Raw genomic sequence first — 17,389 nt, 5'->3', positions numbered from 1 at the left:
TTTCCACTACATCGACAACGTCGAGTGGTTGACAGAAGGGGAACATCTCGGTTACTGTCGTAACCTCCGTTCCCTGATGGAGGGAACGAGACATTGTGTCCCTCTTGCCACAACGCTGTACAAGCCGCTGAAATGGCCAGCACCGTGTCTCAGCTCCTCAGCACAAAACCTGAATGAATCCGCATTCCATCTCCCTTTTATACCCATATGTCCAGGGGAGTGGCATGCAAATTCCACTCACCAATTTTCATTGGCCTTTTCTCAAAGATCCGAGGTGATCGGGGTTCTCAAGATCGACCCCTAGTGTCACTACATCGACACAATGTCTTGTTCCCTCCATCAAGGAACGGAGGTTCCGACAGTAACCGAGATGTTTCAGTGCATCACTACTACATACCCTTGCATTGTAATTGACAGAATTTGATGAATAGGGTTCTCTCAAACTTTTGTTTCGATTGTGATTCCTATTTTTGTAGTGAAATTGCCCGCACGATTCCGAGCCTTGAGGCACTGCAGAGAGTTCTGGATCAGCCACTCTCTCCTGGATCTGGGAGACTACGGAGTCAGGTTGTTACAGACAAATAACGTAAATTGCTGTGAAATGAGAAAAGAATGTTGGTATTTAGAATATAAAACAGTTTTATGGTATATTACACAAATTTTATCTAGGAATTTTGCATGTCTTCCAGGTTTCTGGAGATTCTACGAATCAGTCTGTAGCTTTCAGACTTGAGCAGATGACTGAGCTTATATATTCAGTAGAAGAGAAGGTATCACTGTTCCTTTGTTTATGCATCACAGCCAGCGTGATGCTGTACATATAAGGGAACTTCTTATAGAAGACTGTACTTTTATTGTTGAATAAAATCCCCTCTTATTCACAGACCAAGAATGCCGTGTTTGAATTTGTCGGATATGATGGAGGGCACAGAAAGTCACTTATACCTCCTGTGACATTTGAAGTAAGAAATGCAATTCAACAGGGAATACATACATTTTTGGTATTTGGATTTTTAAGGGATTAGTTAGACTAATACAAGTATAAATTGTATAATTTCTGTAAATGTAGTGACAGACATGACCTGTTATTTACTTCCTGCTTCTCATAATGCTGTAATAAAAATGAAAGCATTGACGTATTTACCGCTGCTGATTTGGTCTCCAAAACCACATGCAAATTAGAGAAAGCCAAGTGTCTCAAATATAGCAGCGTCCTTTCTGTGGTGTGCAGGTTGCTTTTTTGTTACACTGTTTATTTAAGGGACAAAAGAAAACACTACACAACATGTTACTAATGCGTTCGTATTATCCTTTTCTGTGTAAACAGGTCAAATCGGAATCCATCGGTATTTCAAACAAAATGTTCCTCAAAGTTGATATGGAAGGCGGGAAGGTTTTCTTTAAGAAGTCCAAAGATGGACCTGAAGATAAATACTTTGTGCACAATAAAAGTATGCTACCCTGCCAAAGTAAAAACTTCTTACTTTCCTAACGACTCTGTAATTGATAAAACCTCACACAACTAGATTTGACCAAATGTTGTTCTGACATTTAACATGTTTCAGAATTGACATACAGTAGGTCTGTTAAACAAAGCAAAGGGTAAAAACAAGACCATATTCGACTATTCCAAGATGTTTCAAATTAACCAATAAATAATGGGAAACATGCTTAATTTGCAGTCTTGCAGCTGGTGAAGTTACAGAAGATGCAAAACAGATTAGTATTGGTAGTGGAAACAGAGAAGGAAAAAACCCTGCGAAAAGACTTTGTCTTTAATGACACAAAGGTAAAAACAAATAAAAAAACAGCTATTAATTGTGTTATATTTTGATAAAAGCATCAATAATATTAAATTGTTTCCAATATTTTGCTTGTGTATTAATGCTCTTGCAGAAGAGAGAAGGGTTCTGCCAGCTTCTGCAGCAGATGAAGAACAAACACTCAGGAAAACCTGAGCCGGATATGATCACCATCTTTGTTGGCACATGGAACATGGGTAAGACATTGCGATTGTTTTTTTAGGGTTTATAGTGCAATGAATAGCTTTCATTCTGCACATACCCATTAGCGACTTTCACGTGACTCATGTCAGTGCTGCTGTACAGTATAGTGAAGTAAAGCATAGTTCTATCAGAAAGACTCGAGGTCATTGGAATAAAGATGCTGCTCAGACACTGTTTACCTGTAAAAACATGAATGTATGTAAACAATGAGAGACAGCTGGCCGGCTTTTAAAGCGGAGCTGTATTGTGACTTTGACCCCATTGCCGCTGACATTTAGAAGCATTAGCCAGTGACTACTTGGCCATTTTCATATTTGCAATGACATTTTAGGGTAGACTGAGTACAGTTCAGTCATGACAATGCTCAGAATTAAGTTTAAAATGTTTATTTCTGAAAATGACAGTTAGTAGGTTTGGTCTTGGCGGAATAAATCTGCTTATGCTGCTAGAAATACATAGACATGCTACAACAAGCATGCAAATACATGCTTCTGCGGCTGAAACAAGACATGCACATATACCTGAAGCAGATCTTGATCTGTGGTGCTGGGGAGGAGGAGGGTAAATGCGAAGAAAACTCTCATAGCTTGCACAGTAAGATAAGGGGCCGGTTGCATTAAATAGTTTTAGACTAGTCTTATAAGTTGTCTAAAATGTTGTTCTTTTTCAGTCAACTTTCATTTATTTTCCATGTTGCCATTAAAATAACTGTCCGCTGAGCTTGTGGGGGCTTCAGTTGAGGGCTAAAAGGACTTGAGTTGAGATTTTGTAGAAGATTTGACTTCTACGATGGATACAAAATTCCTTAAATTTTTTTATTTTTTATTATTATTTTTATTTGGGGTTAAAATCACTTAATTTGTTCATTACAATAGATTTTTAAGCATTGCTTTCTTCTAATAGGCAAATATTTTCCAGCAAAGGAAAACTGTGTTGAGCGCCCACTGTCGACCATGTTATTTAAGCTGTTCAGTGTCTTATTTTCTTACAATGCAATGCCAATTAGACTATCTTACTAAAGACAACTGTGAGATTGTTATATGCATGAGGGTTTCTATGTTGTCTTTAGCTAGTCAGACTAAATGTTAGATGAAATCTTAAGTTAATGGGTATGCTTATGCAACCGGCCAGCTTGCTGGTAATGTGCCAGATAAGCTTATTTAAATGTTTGATGTAATTGGTTGAAACAAGTTGATTGGCTACTTGTTTTGCTTACTTATCTAAGCTTTCTGAGTTGACCTAAGAAAAGCTAATACAACTCTAGAAAGAGCACTGGCAACCATGTTTCTTAAGTAAAGGGTACAGTTGCAACACAGTTTCATTTGTCCCACGCTGATCACCTTGCATGTTTAACTGAAGGTAGACAAATCAATAATTACAACAAGCAACATTTCCTTTCATGGTCATACAAAAGCAGGGTAAGTAAAAATACCCCCCAAAACTGATGTTCGTAAATAATTTCTCATCAATGTGGACCATGTCATTCAAATTTTATCTAATGTGAATATGCAAACTAAAAAGGAAAGTTCAAACTTGAGGTTGGAAAATTCACCGTGTTTCAGCTGTACTCTGTTACAATTGTACTCAGTCTACCCTACACCAAAGTGATTTTTTCATGTTGCTTCCTTACTAATAATGTAATTTAGAGTACAATGCAAGAATAACATTTAGAAAACTGTCCAACTCTGTAAAGACATATTGTTATTATTTTCTATTATTAAATATTTACCTTAGTTTATGAACATCCAGAGACCTCAGTGGTTGAGCTCATTTAAATTCACAGAGAACATCCTAAGACCTTAATGTAAAGGAGTACTCTTATTATTTTCTGTAGTTAATTTATTAAAGAAATTGCCTGGACTTGTTCTCTTCTATGTTCAAAGACATGTCTTTAGTGTTTATTGTGCATACCTCCCCTTTTTACCTGGAAAACTCATAAAATTACCCTCCTGGATGCTATCTGCAATGCTTTTCATGTGGATGCATGGTTGGATGATTCAAAGCGACCTTATAAACCTAATAAAGTATGGCATAATTTAACTAAATTATGTTGGCTGAATGAAAATGACTTAATCTGAATCTGCTTGTAAAAACGTTCTCAAATTCAATAAATAAGTTAATGACTTAAAAGCAAGTACAGGTGAAGTGAAGTAAACTGGTTCTGTCCAGGAAATGCAAGTCCACCACACAACATCACTTCCTGGTTCCAGTCGAAGGGTCAGGGAAAAACCCATGATGATACAGCCAATCAAATCCCACATGATATCTATGTCATTGGGACACAGGAGGACCCATTGGGAGAGAAGGAATGGATAGACAATGTTAGGGGAGCCCTTAGGAATATAACCAACATAAGCTTCAAACATGTAAGTTACACAAGGCCAGATTCAGGCTACAAAGTGTTTTGTTTATTAATTTAAATCATTCCTCACTCTAGTGGGAGTCATGATTCTTTTAACTACCTGTATACATTTTGTGTGTCTATTCGTATGAATGTGTAAAATGTTTGACCATTTAAAGGGTTAGTTCACCCAAAAATTAAAATTCCATGATCATTTACTCACCCTCATGTTTTTCCAAATGCATATGCCTTTCTATCTTCCAAGGTACACAAAAGGATATATTTAGGCAGAATGTAAGCAGCCTCTGCCACCATTCACTTTCAATGCATCTTTTTTTTTTTTTTTTTTCATAAAATGAAAGTAAACCAAAACTGAGGCTGTCATTCTGCCTATCATCTCCTTGTGTGTTTCAGTGGAAGAGAGTGAGTAAATGATGAGTTTTCACTTTTGTATGTACAGTAATCCCTTTCAGTGAAATAACCATTTGCTTGGTTTTTCACAGATAGCCACTCAAACACTGTGGAGTATAAGAATTGTGGTTCTAGCCAAGCCGGAACATGAGAACCGCATCTCTCATGTCTTCTCTGGCAGTGTTAAGACTGGCATAGCTAATGCTCTAGGTCTGTTTTTGCCCTTTCCTTTTCATAAAAGAATCTGAAGGAACATATAAATCTAGCAAAATACAATTCTTTTTTGTGTGTAAAAAGCAAATTTGAATATGTATGTGTGTTATAGGGAATAAGGGAGCAGTGGGGGTGTCTTTTATGTTTAATGGAACCTCCTTTGGATTTGTCAACAGTCACCTGACCTCAGGAAGTGAAAAGAAGCTGAGGTAAGCCACAACCCAAATAACAGTCAGTGAAATGAACATATGTATTCCATATAAATACAATATCCAAACTGCAATTTATTAGAGTTCACTCAAACAATTAAAATCTGCCATCATATACTCACCCTCATGTTGATCCAAAACTGTATGAGATCCTTTCTTATGTGGAGCACAAAAGGAAATGGTAGGCAGAATGCTAGGGATTGAAATAAAGGGCAACGCAAGTGAATGGTGATTGAGGCTAACATTCAGACTGTCATCACTTTTTGTGTTCCACAGAAGAAAGTCATAATGTTTGGGTATGGAACAAAATGATGTAAATAATGACACAATTTAAATATTTGGGTGAACAATCACTTTAACTGACATCTGTACCATTTCTAGACGAAACCAAAACTACATCAGTATTCTGCGCTTTCTGAATTTGGGAGATAAGAAGCTGAATCCTTTTGATATCACACATAGCTTCACACATCTCTTCTGGTTGGGAGATCTGAATTATAGGGTTGACTTGCCATCACAGGTAAGTTGAAATAAATGTGCATCAGCATTTAAGCTTGTTGCACATGTAATGAAAAGGTTTGAATATTTTGCGGTTTGTTTTTGCATGTAAAGATATAATGTGTAAATGCAACTATATTAAGGGTATTAATTTTCTCCTTTAGCAACTTCATTCATATTGAGAAATACTTAGAACACAATTTTTGTAGCTCATAAAACTATTGAATTTCTCTGTGACATTTACAATAAGGTTCCATTAGTTAACATTATTTAATGCATTAGGTATCATGATTTAACAATGAACAATATATTTTTTTTACAGCATTTTACAGCATCTCTAATGTTCGTTAATAAAAAAGTGCATTGCTTGATGATAACCTATACAACCTTTGATTTTAAAATGTTTTACTATATGTTCAAATTAACATTAACAAAGAATAATAAATGCTGTAAAAGTTTTATCCATGGTTAGTTCATGTTAACTCATGTTGCAAACTACTGTTAACAAATGGAGCCATTTTTGAATAACTCTTTCAATTGTAAACACAAGATAAATAATATGTCCATATTAGCAGCTACTTAATACTTCCCATTTTGTATCAGATAAAACAACAAGCTTCTATTTTGTTGGTAATACTTTACAATAAGGTTCCATTCATTAACATTAGTTAATGCATTAGGTATTGTCACGGTCCTGTCACCTTGTCAGGTTGTGTTTTGTCTAATGAGGACCATGGCATCATCATCCCCTGTCTGTCTCGTGTTTCGTGTAGGTTCTTTGTGTGAGTGGACATGTCTGGTTGTTGGTTATCGCTGTGCATGAGTTATCCCTGTGCGCTCTCCAGTGATGTCAGGGTCTTGTCACCTTGTCAGGTTGGGTTTTTTCTGACGAGGACTATGGCATCATCATTTCCTGTTTGTCTTGTTCCTATCGTGTTGAAGTTTTTTCAGGTGCCGTTGGCAAGCAGAAACAGCGTTTCCATGGGAACCCTGATTGTTTCCATGGGAACGCTTATCATGCCAACTTTCAACTGCGAGTGACACCTGACCCTTGTTTATTCATGCCTATATTAATCCCCTTGTCAGTGGAGGATTGCACGATTCAGTTCCTGTCTTCCACAACACACAGAGACTATTATTTGTTGTAAATAAATCCTTTGAACTGTTCCTCTGCTCTTGGATCTGTTTGTTCTCACTATCGCTCATGACAGGTATCGTGAACAAACAATGAACAATATATATTTACAGCATTTAATAATCTTAATTAATGTTAGTTAATTAAAATAAAGTTTTTCATTGTTAGTTCATGTTAGTTCATACTGTATTAACTTATGTTAACAAATACAACTTTTGATTTAAAAATGTATTTTATAAATGTTGAAATTAACTTTAACCAAGATTAATAAATGCTTTAAAAGTATTGTTCATTCTTAGTTCTTAGTTTATCAAATGGAACTTTATTGTAAAGTGTTACCAATTTGTTTTACTACATATTATTTGGATGACTACATATAGCATTTGTATATGATACTTTTAGACTGCCTCTGTGGTTGAGAGAGTATAGTAGTGATCATAGCTTAAAAGAACAGACAGTTCCTCTACTACGACAAGAGTCATTTAAAAGAGTTCCTGACATCAACAGGAAGAGCATAGTTTTGCATAGTTGTTTGCTCTTTGCAGGAAGCAGAGAACATTGTGATGAAGATCAAACAGCAGCAGTATCAGGACCTGCTAGCCAGAGATCAGCTTAACATGGAGAGGGAAGAGGAAAAGGTCTTCTTAGACTATGGTGAGAGCTTACTTCTCTCTCCCTCTTTGACTCACTGCAGAAAATCAGTTCTGACCCAGCTGACTCATGCTGCATCTGTTGATTATACAGCTGATTGTAAGCTGTACATGTTTGTTAAACTACTTTGTTACCTTTCATTTAGTCTCGCATAGCCAGACTTTTCACTAAATGCCATAAGGTCTGGTCATTGCAACCAGCTGAGACAAGAAGAGACCAGGAGCCCTGTTCACACTGCCAGTGACTTTGTTGCTTGATACTATTCCCTTTACTGTTTGTCAGTAGAAGGTGTTCCTTCTGCTGTTGTTGTAACTTTATTGGTGGGCGTAACTTTAGAAAGTCTGATCACAGATGAGATCAAACTAAGATATCATTCTTATTTGACAAGGTATCTGTGCCCTTTCCTCTAAAACGGAATATTCTGCAGGGAAGGGTGTTTTTATCTAACCTGCATCAAATTACTCAGGACAAGATTATTAATCTATCAACAAATGACTCACTCAGAAAACTGTAAATTTCCGACACATCATTCTAATTTGACAAGGAATCAGCTTTCTTGCTGCTAAAAATTAACATTTTGCAGAGAAAAGTGTTTTAACATGAACTTCAGCAGTGCTCAATGCATTTTTCACTCATCAGTTTGAGCTTTTCCATGTATGCGGTAACAGACAAATCATATAGAACAGTAAAATCACTCAAATTTTCAATCTTGCCAGCATCTGATTCTACTTTCTCACAAGAGAGAGATTATGAAGTGTAAAGAAATAAATCAGATCCATTGTATGGGAAGCCAAACAAACCAAAAGTGGAACGAGACAGCGGGGGTTTATAGAACTCGCGCCGCGCTGACATGTCATCTGCGCGGTTCAATGTTCCAAGACGCGCGGCCGATTCGTCAGCGCAGCGCGGACGTGTTTCCTAGCGACACCCAATGGGCAGCGCGGCACGAACAATCCTCACCAGCGCTGCACTGACCAATTTAAACAGCGCAAACCATACATGCAAATAAATGTACAATAAAGAAACCCCTCCTTCCTTACAAGTTCGCGCCGCGCTGCCCATTGGGTGTCGCTAGGAAACACGTCCGCGCTGCGCTGACGAATCAGCCGCGCGGCTCGGACCATTGAACCACGCAGATGACATGTCAGCGCGGCGCGAGCTCTGTAACCCCCGCTGTCTCGTCCCACTTTTGGTTTGTTTGGCTTCCCATACCATTGCACCGGTATCCTCAGAGGTGGTGAAAACCATAAGAAGAACCAAGGAAAACAAAATAGTTTTTACCACTACAATTAGTCGATGATTGTATGCGCAAGCCACCGGAACCCTTCCTCAGGCCACCTGGCAGCGGGCTCCTCCACCTCCTGGCGTTCGGCAGCAAGCTCCTCCGGCTCCTGGCGGATGGCAGCGGGCTCCTCCGCCTCATAGCGGATGGCAACAGGCTCCTACACCCCCTGGTGGGCCACAAGGGTAGACCGCTGACAAACCGCTCCAGTACCACCAGACCGTGTATCCTCAGCATCACATTCTTGATCAAGCAGTGAGGTCTCCAGGACAGCGTGGACCTCCTCCAGTCCCAGGTTTCGGCTCCAGTGAAAAAGATTAATATCACGAAGACTTTTAATAAAACACTTTGACAAAGGCTTTCAACTAAACATAAACACTGACACGCACGCACACACAGCTTCTTGCGTCTCTCTCTCTCTCTCTCTCTCTCTCTCTCTCTCTTTCAAACTGGCATCTCGGCTCCTATTTATCCCTCTCCCAGCTGATCGGGATGATTCAGCACAGGGCGTCCATCCTTATGGCCCGGCCATGCTCTCCTCCTCGTCACAGGCACCTATGATCATCATTTTACAAATCGGTCCTTTGTAAAGAAAAAAGGCAATTCAACTTGCTTGTGAACCCTAATCTCAATGGATCATCCTTAACTTTGCCAACATGCCAGTATTTAATCCTTGTTGTGTATGTTTTACTTCACAGAGGAGGAGGAGATTACATTTGCCCCCACTTATCGTTTTGAGAGAGACACAAGGGAGAAGTATGCCTACACCAAAGCAAAGGCCACAGGGGTACAGTGTTAATCATCTATTTAGTTTACCATCTCCATTTAAAGCAATTATGTACTAGATATGCTTGAACAACCTCTTTAGAGACACTATCCAATGAGCAGATATAGTATATATGTTTACATATAAATCTGATCTTACAAACAGACAAAATACAACCTGCCTTCTTGGTGCGACCGTGTGCTTCGCAAATCCTATCCTATGGTGCATGCGGTTTGCAACTCATATGGTTAGTATACTGATTACAAAATACAATATATCAGTATACCAATGTATTTAAGATGCATCCATATTTAACCATGACATTTTATCAATGCACTTTCATAATTTAGGATGCACCAATGATATCATGACAAGTGACCATTCCCCTGTATTCGCCACATTTGACGTTGGTGTGAGTTCACAGTTTATCTCAAAGAGTGGTAAGGCATTCCTCCGTCAATAAACTTGCTATCAAAAATATATTTAGATTTGACCACGTTGGAACCATTCATGATTTAGTAAATGTTGAAAGTATATTATTAACTATGGTATCAATACTCATTATAGAGAGAAAAAAAGTGATGAACTATTTTACTCTTTACAGATCTGTCGAAGGATGCTCAGGGTGCTATAAAATTCATGAACTGTGTGGCTGTTCTTTTGACTAAATCAAAGACCAAGTTCTTCATTGAGTATCACTCAAGCTGCTTGGAGAGTGAGGAGCTATATACATTATACTTTTAAATATGATATAATAAATCGCCTCCTTATTTCTTTGTTCTTTGTATTATCACATTAAAAAGGCAACAGTGGCGTTTGTTTGGTCACAAATACAAAATTAATAATGTTTCCAGTAAAATGCCTCCAATTAATTTTCTAGAGTTTGTGAAGAGTCCAGAAGGAGATAATCAAGAGAATACAGAAGGCTCAATAAAAGTACGCTTTGGGGGACAAGTTGAGGTAAAAACTCTATTAGCAAACACATTATAAATAAAAAGACAGTAAATGACGTTATGCATAAAAAACTTTTTTTATCATTGTTAAATCACTTTGCAGCTCACCCCCATCATTGCAGACCCAGAATACCTCCTTGATCAACATATCCTCATCTGCATTAAGTCTACAGATTGTGATGAGTCATATGGTAGGTTTTCCTGATATACTTGCAAGCTTACTAGCACTCTCGTGCCCTCAGTTTGAGCTATTTGAGGTTAGTAGCACACTAATTTCTGTAATGACTGTAGGACTGTAGGTTTTACTCTTAATTTTGGGTCTCGGTTTAACTTAAGGCTTTCTCCTCCTATTTCCCCACCCCATATTTTCTGTTTAGGTGAAGTTTGTCTGATAAATCAAAACTGATAATACAGCTCATTGTGTGCTCTGCCTTTAGGCGAGGGCTGTGTGGCTCTGCGTTCTGCAGAAAACGCTTACACCGAGTTCTCTATCAAACTCACACATCATGGTGAGCACACAGGCCTGCTAACAGGTAGCATTCAGCTTCACACATCTGAAGGCAAACAGACAGAGAAACTGTACGGTGAGTGCACTAAATTATATAACTACAACAATGCCTGATTCAAATGGTCCAAATTGCAATACATGTAAGCTTTAATTAGATAATCTCTCACAATCACACTGCTCATTTACTCAAATGTCATGCTGAGTATTTTCCTGTGAATTAATAAATATACACTTTTTGAAGCAAGAGATTTACATTAACATTTATTTAGATGTAACCTTGTTTGCGTAGTTGTCATTGTTTTGTACAAAGGCGCAGTTTGTTCCTTTCCTTAAGGCTGCCTTTCTTTTCTTCAGATTTCATTAAAGTTGGAGATGACCCAGGAGCCAGTAAAAGCAAAACAGGAGATAATACCAAAAAGTATCTTCCCTCTTTTTTTTTTATTAAATTATGTTGCATTACTACTTAAATAAAAGCTTAATGTTAAATTCTCTACATCTTAAACATTATAATATGAGTATTATGTTTGTACATAGAATTAATAGACTTTTATTGTTTAGTAACACAATTTCTATTTGTTAACATTAATTAATGCATTTTATATCATGAACAAACAATGAACAACAATTTATTTACATAATTAATGTCAGTTCACAAAGATAATATTCATAGAGAATTGTTAAAGGAAAATACCGGGTTCAATACAAGTTAAGCTCAATTGACAGCATTTATGTTATAATGTTAATTAACACAATAACATATCTTGACTTGTCTCTCCTTTTTTTAAAAACAAAAAAGCTACAATTGAGGTGACAATGAGGCACTTACAATGGAAGTGAATGGGGCCAATTTTTTGAGGGTTTAAAGACAGAAATGTGAAGCATATAATTTTTTTAAAGCATGTTAATTTGTCTGTTAAAACTTGTGTATTATTTGAGCAGTAAAGTTATTTAAATAGTTTTTTTTTACTGTCATTTAAACACTTTTTGCCAGGATTTTACAATATTTAACAGTAATTTCTTACAGTAAAATATTGTTTTAAATATTTTACTGTAAAATCAATGCAGGCTAGGTCATTTTCTGTCACAATACAACAAATTATTGTGAAAAAAAATAATTAGAATATCGCATTGCATTATGGGAAAATTGTGTTTCATTTGAAAATCTGAAAATCACTAAACACCATTATTGGGATGAGGACCTTATCATATTTATTTAAAATTAAAGTTAACACAGTTGAAGTAATTGTGTGGAAATACACAAATTATTGTACTGTGATGTAAGTAGTGATGGGCATTTTGGTATCTTTCGGTGAGCTGACTCATTCGACTCAGCTTAACATTAAGAGCCAGCTCTTTTAGCGCCCAAATGGCTTTTTTAAAAGAAATATGTTATGTATATATTCAGGTTAGTTTGTAATAGTTGATCCATATTTGGCATGAAAACAATTCAAATAAATTATTAAATGAAATCATACTCAACCACAATGTATTTAATAATGCCTTGGTGTGTTATAAAAAGAATGCTATTAAACATTTGCATTTAAAGTATAACTTTTTATTGTATATAAACAAAGTGCATATAAATCTAACCATTAAAAAACGAATACAGTCTGAAATTCATAATAGAATATTGCACCATATAAAAAATAAATGACAATTTGCAAAACTGCAGCATCCCACAAATTGAAATAAATGTAAAAAAGAAGGATGCTATTACACATGTGCATTTAAAATATAACTTTTTTTAATGTATATAAACAAAGTGCAAATAAATGTAACAATTCAAAACGAATACAATCTGAACAACATAATAAGTTGGCTCCGCCCTCACTCACGCATCTTTGGTTCATTGGTTGACACTGCGTGTCTGATTGACAGGAACAACAGGTGAGGCTGTTTGTCTGAGCAGACAGTCAGAACGAATTTGTGTGCACTTGAGCATTTAGGCCTATGTTATTTTATTTAATTTTTCATTCTTTTAATTAGTTAATTCTATTCATTTAAATATTTTGATTATTCATAAATAGCTTTCGGCTCTTCTGATATGCAAGCTGGCTCCCAACGTTCACCTAAAAGAGCTGGCTCTTAGAGCCAACTCGTTCGTGAACGACCCATCACTAGATGCAATGAGAAAATTGTCAATTTAGTAGTTGACTTTATGTCAGCCCATGATGTATAAACCTCACCATATGATGCATTTGAAAGTAAAAGAATAGTGTGATTTTAAATTAACAATGAGGAAGGGATTTTTGCAAAGCTAGGCTATAATATGGTGAATTTAATCGCTCATTAACTTTTTTTGAGTTGTCAGTCAGGTATGCAAGAGATCAATACTCAGCATTCAAAACTCAACGATGGTGACAATTAACAAACAATATAGATTAAAAAAATTCAGAAAATCATCGTTTCTACAACACAGCACTGCTACATTACAGTAATTTGTTGGTCCTGTTCACTGTGAAGTCACAGTATACAGTTGTCTTTTAATTGTAATACATTTTAGAAATACTACTGTAAAATATACTGTTAAAGTCATGCAACTAGTACCCAGGAATTTACTGTAAACTCAAACCTTAATTTTTTTACAGTGAAGGTTTTAAGGGTTACTGCATTATGTCATCATTAAATTGTATATAACTTTACACAGACAATGTTAGCAAACGATTTTATCATATTAAAATCATGTTAAAACGGATATGGTTTACGTCTTGTGGCTATATTTTTGAAACAGTGAGCATTTTAACGTTTTCGGATTGGCACCCATTCACTTTCATTCTAAGTGCCTCACTGTAACCCAGATTTTTTTTTTTTTTTTTTTTTAGAAAGTCGAAATGCATTTCTGTGGTAATCAACATTATGCCACAAATGCTGTTGATTGAGCTTGAGCTGAATTGAACCCGGAACATTCCTTTAATTGTTAGTTAATCAACATTATGCCACAAATGCTGTTGATTGAGCTCAAGCTAAATTGAACCCGGAATATTCCTTTAATTGTTAGTTCACGAAAGTTCTTAATGCATGAACTAATGTTAATGTTTACACCTTATAATTTTATAAATGTATTTGTATACAGTATGTTGCAATTAACATCAACCAATAGTAATAAGTTGTGTAAAAGTATATTATTGTTAGTTCATGTTAACTAATTCAAACAAGTCTTTTTCTTCTTTTTTAAAACAAACAAAATTTTTTTCATGAATTATTTGACAGACCTTCTTCTCTGGCCACCGATATAAGTAACCCCAGTTATATGGGTGTAGGCTACAAGAGCAACAACCAGGCAGACAAGGGCACCACCAACATTATGTCCCCAAGAACAGTGTCATCATCTGTGCATTCAGTCAAAGATATGACACTTGGCAATCTTTCGTCAAAAAATACTGGTTATGACAATTCTACATCCAGTCCTACTGGAAAGGCATCAACTCCTATGTATGTATCATCCTGGTTAATTTTGTAACCTCCATTCCCTGATGGAGGGAACGAGATGTTGCATCGATGTAGTGACACTAGGGGTCACCCTTGAGAGCCCCAAACACCTCTGATCTTTGAGAAAAGTCCAATGGGAATTGGTGAGTGGAATTTGCATGCCACTCCCCCGGACATATGGGTATAAAAGGAGCAGGCTTGCAACCATTCATTCAGGTTTTGTGCTGAGGAGCCGAGACAAGATACCAGCCATTTCAGCAGGTAGTTCAGTGTTGTGGCAGGAGGGACACAATGTCTCGTTCTCTCCATCAGGGAACGGAGGTTACAAAAGTAACCAGGACATTCCCTATCTTTTTTGAGTGGATTGTACAGGAAATACGTCACAGGGTCTTACCAAGTCTTTTCAGCAGTGTCTCATGTGGAGAAGTCCTGTGGTAAGTCCTACCCCATCTCTAAAAACATGGTGACCTGAGGCAGAAGGGCCTCTGCCCAAGGAAGACGCGGGTTTACCAATGGGGAAACCGTGTTGCAGGAGATACATCACACAGGGTTACCTACAGACAACCAGCACATGTGGAGCACCTACCCCAGTACAGGGCCTAGTTAGCACATGTAATGGTCCGGCAGCGAGTTTCTCCGTAAACTCGCCTGCCACAGGGATAAGGAGGAAAGACATCCAGGATTCACGACTTCATGAACACGACTAGGGGTAAAATGCGCACGTCTTCACCTCAGGGAGGGGAAAGGATCTTTGCCCAAGTGGTACACCTGGCCAGCTGTCCCGGAACTTACCTGCTTGTATCTGACAATGCATGGGACAAGACCAGCTAAACCCGGAGATTGTAAAACCTTGCCAAGGTACTGGGTGTTGCCCAGCTCGCCTCTCTGCAGATGTCTGCTAAAGAGGCACCATTGGTCAGGGCCCAGGAAGCCGCCACACTCATAGTAGAGTGTGCTCGTATCCCCAAGGGGAGCGGCACATTCTGGGCATTATATGCCAAAGTAATGGCATCAATGACCCAGTGGGCGATCCTCTGTTTGGAGACAGAGCTCCCTTTCCGCTGTCCACCAAAGCAGACAAAGAGCTGCTCAGAGCATCTAAAACTCTGCATGCGATCCAAGTAGATGTGTAAAGCACGAACCGGACACAGCAATGCCAGCAATGTGGCAGCATTTGCAGGTTCACTACCTGTTCCCTGAATGGGATCATGGGAACCTTGGGCACATAGCCTGGTCGGGGCCTCAGGACCATGTGAGAGTAACCCGGACCAAACCCAGGCACGTTTCGATGACAGAGAACACATGTAGGTCCCCTACCCTCTTGATGGAAAAGAGTGCAGTCAGGAGGGCAGTCTTCAAAGAGAGTGCCTTTAGCTCAAGGGGCTCAAATGGAGCTACGTAGGCTACGAAGGACCACGGAGCGGTCCCATGAGGGGATGAGACGCAATCTGGGAGGATTCAACCTCCTCGTGCCTCTAAGGAACCTGATGATCAAGTTGTGCTTCCCTAAATACTTACTGTCTACTGCATCAGGTGTGCCGAAATAGCGGCTACATACACCTTCAAGGTGGAAGGGGGCAGCCGTCCCTCCAGCTTCTCCTGCAGGAAAGCACTGATCCGACTGCGCATCTCTGGGGGTCTTCGCGTCAGGAAGAACACCACTTAGCGAACAGACGCCACTTCAATGCATACAGGTGCCTCGTAAAGGGAGGCCTGGCCTGAGTGATCGTGTCTACCACCACGGGTGGTAGGTCACTTAGTTCTTCCATGTACCATTTTGATACGATAAAGTACAAGTCCTTGTGCAAGACAGTGGTTTTCTCGCTTTTCACTGAGTTGAAGCAGACGGTGTTGAACCTGGGCGGGCGCCTGGCGAAATTAATCGCGTAGCCTTGGGGAGCCTTAGTCATGCCCCCAAGCTCCGGGTGAGGGGGACTAAGGGGACAATCATGTCGGACGTAACTGCGGGTGGGGCCTCACAGCAGGGCGGAACCTGAGGCGCCACTCCTGGCCGTGCTGAGTCCGGGGACATCAAAGAATTCTGCTCGCTGAACTCAACCGATCAACTCTGAAGAAAAAATCTGAATGAGTGGTTGCAAGCCAGCTTCTTTTATACCTGTATGTCTGGGGGAGTGGCATGCAAATTCCCATTAGCCTTTTATCAAAGATCAGATGTGTTTGGGGCTGCCAAGGGCGACCCCTAGTGTCACTACATCGACACATTGTCGAGTGAGTGACAGATTGGGAATTTATAGGCCTATTTTTTGGTAGAGATTGGCAAATTAATCTTAAAACCACACAATTTACTTATTGAAATACCTAGAATCTTAATGTGATTCTACATCCCCAGTTTCGAAAAAGTTGTTTTCAACTGTTTGACAAATGCTAATAAAAACAAAAAGGAGGGATTTGTAAATTATATTCAACCTTTGCTAAATTGAAAACACTACAACTACACATTATCTGATGTTTTACCTTTCATTGTTTTCATAGTTTTTTTATGTACAGTAATTTCAAAGATGATTGCAACACACCAAAAAAAGTTGAGACAGGGGCAATTTAAGACTTATAACAATTTGACTAGTTAAAATAACAAGGCAATGTGAAACAGGAGATGTTAAACAGGTGAGGCAGTTGTGTCATAGTATATAAGGAGCCTCCAACAACAGCCTAGTCCTTAAAGAGTAAGGATCATTCGAGATTTGTCAATTTGCCAACAGATGCTTCTGCAAATAATCCAGCATTTAGAGAACAATGTTCCCCAAATACAAATTGGATGGATTTTGGACATTTCACCCTCTACAGTGCACAATGTAGTTAAAAGATTCAAGGAATCTGGTCAAATCTCGGTGCATAAAGGGCAAGACGAAAACCATTTCTGAATGCGCATGATTTCTGATCCCTCAGACATCACTGTCTTAAAAAACATCATTCATCTGTAATGATATCATGAACATGGGCTTGAAATTAATTTAGTAAACCTTTGT

The 17,389-nt window shown here is 38.3% G+C and overlaps 1 protein-coding gene across 2 annotated transcripts in view; it reads left to right on the top strand.

The window, feature by feature from the left end:
• Window positions 1–17,389, top strand: part of LOC127646668 (phosphatidylinositol 3,4,5-trisphosphate 5-phosphatase 1-like) — a 33,067-nt gene that overhangs the window by 12,155 nt on the left and 3,523 nt on the right. Inside the window, exons 6-25 of one of the 2 annotated variants that reach the window (XM_052130466.1) lie at window positions 477–567; window positions 690–770; window positions 885–962; window positions 1,328–1,451; window positions 1,683–1,789; window positions 1,897–1,999; window positions 4,176–4,372; window positions 4,851–4,968; window positions 5,084–5,180; window positions 5,562–5,700; window positions 7,359–7,467; window positions 9,445–9,533; window positions 9,678–9,759; window positions 9,863–9,952; window positions 10,117–10,227; window positions 10,393–10,472; window positions 10,569–10,656; window positions 10,903–11,049; window positions 11,328–11,391; window positions 14,184–14,405. In XM_052130466.1, coding sequence (XP_051986426.1) covers window positions 477–567; window positions 690–770; window positions 885–962; window positions 1,328–1,451; window positions 1,683–1,789; window positions 1,897–1,999; window positions 4,176–4,372; window positions 4,851–4,968; window positions 5,084–5,180; window positions 5,562–5,700; window positions 7,359–7,467; window positions 9,445–9,533; window positions 9,678–9,759; window positions 9,863–9,952; window positions 10,117–10,227; window positions 10,393–10,472; window positions 10,569–10,656; window positions 10,903–11,049; window positions 11,328–11,391; window positions 14,184–14,405 — 2,217 coding nt within the window. The remainder of the gene's footprint in view (window positions 1–476; window positions 568–689; window positions 771–884; window positions 963–1,327; window positions 1,452–1,682; window positions 1,790–1,896; window positions 2,000–4,175; window positions 4,373–4,850; window positions 4,969–5,083; window positions 5,181–5,561; window positions 5,701–7,358; window positions 7,468–9,444; window positions 9,534–9,677; window positions 9,760–9,862; window positions 9,953–10,116; window positions 10,228–10,392; window positions 10,473–10,568; window positions 10,657–10,902; window positions 11,050–11,327; window positions 11,392–14,183; window positions 14,406–17,389) is intronic. The other variant, XM_052130467.1, reaches the window with a different exon arrangement.

This window comes from Xyrauchen texanus, chromosome 7 (assembly GCF_025860055.1).
Source record: "Xyrauchen texanus isolate HMW12.3.18 chromosome 7, RBS_HiC_50CHRs, whole genome shotgun sequence".
Lineage (NCBI taxonomy): Eukaryota > Metazoa > Chordata > Actinopteri > Cypriniformes > Catostomidae > Xyrauchen > Xyrauchen texanus.
Note: the sequence above shows the minus strand (reverse complement) of the source record. Positions and strands in the feature narration are given on the sequence as shown.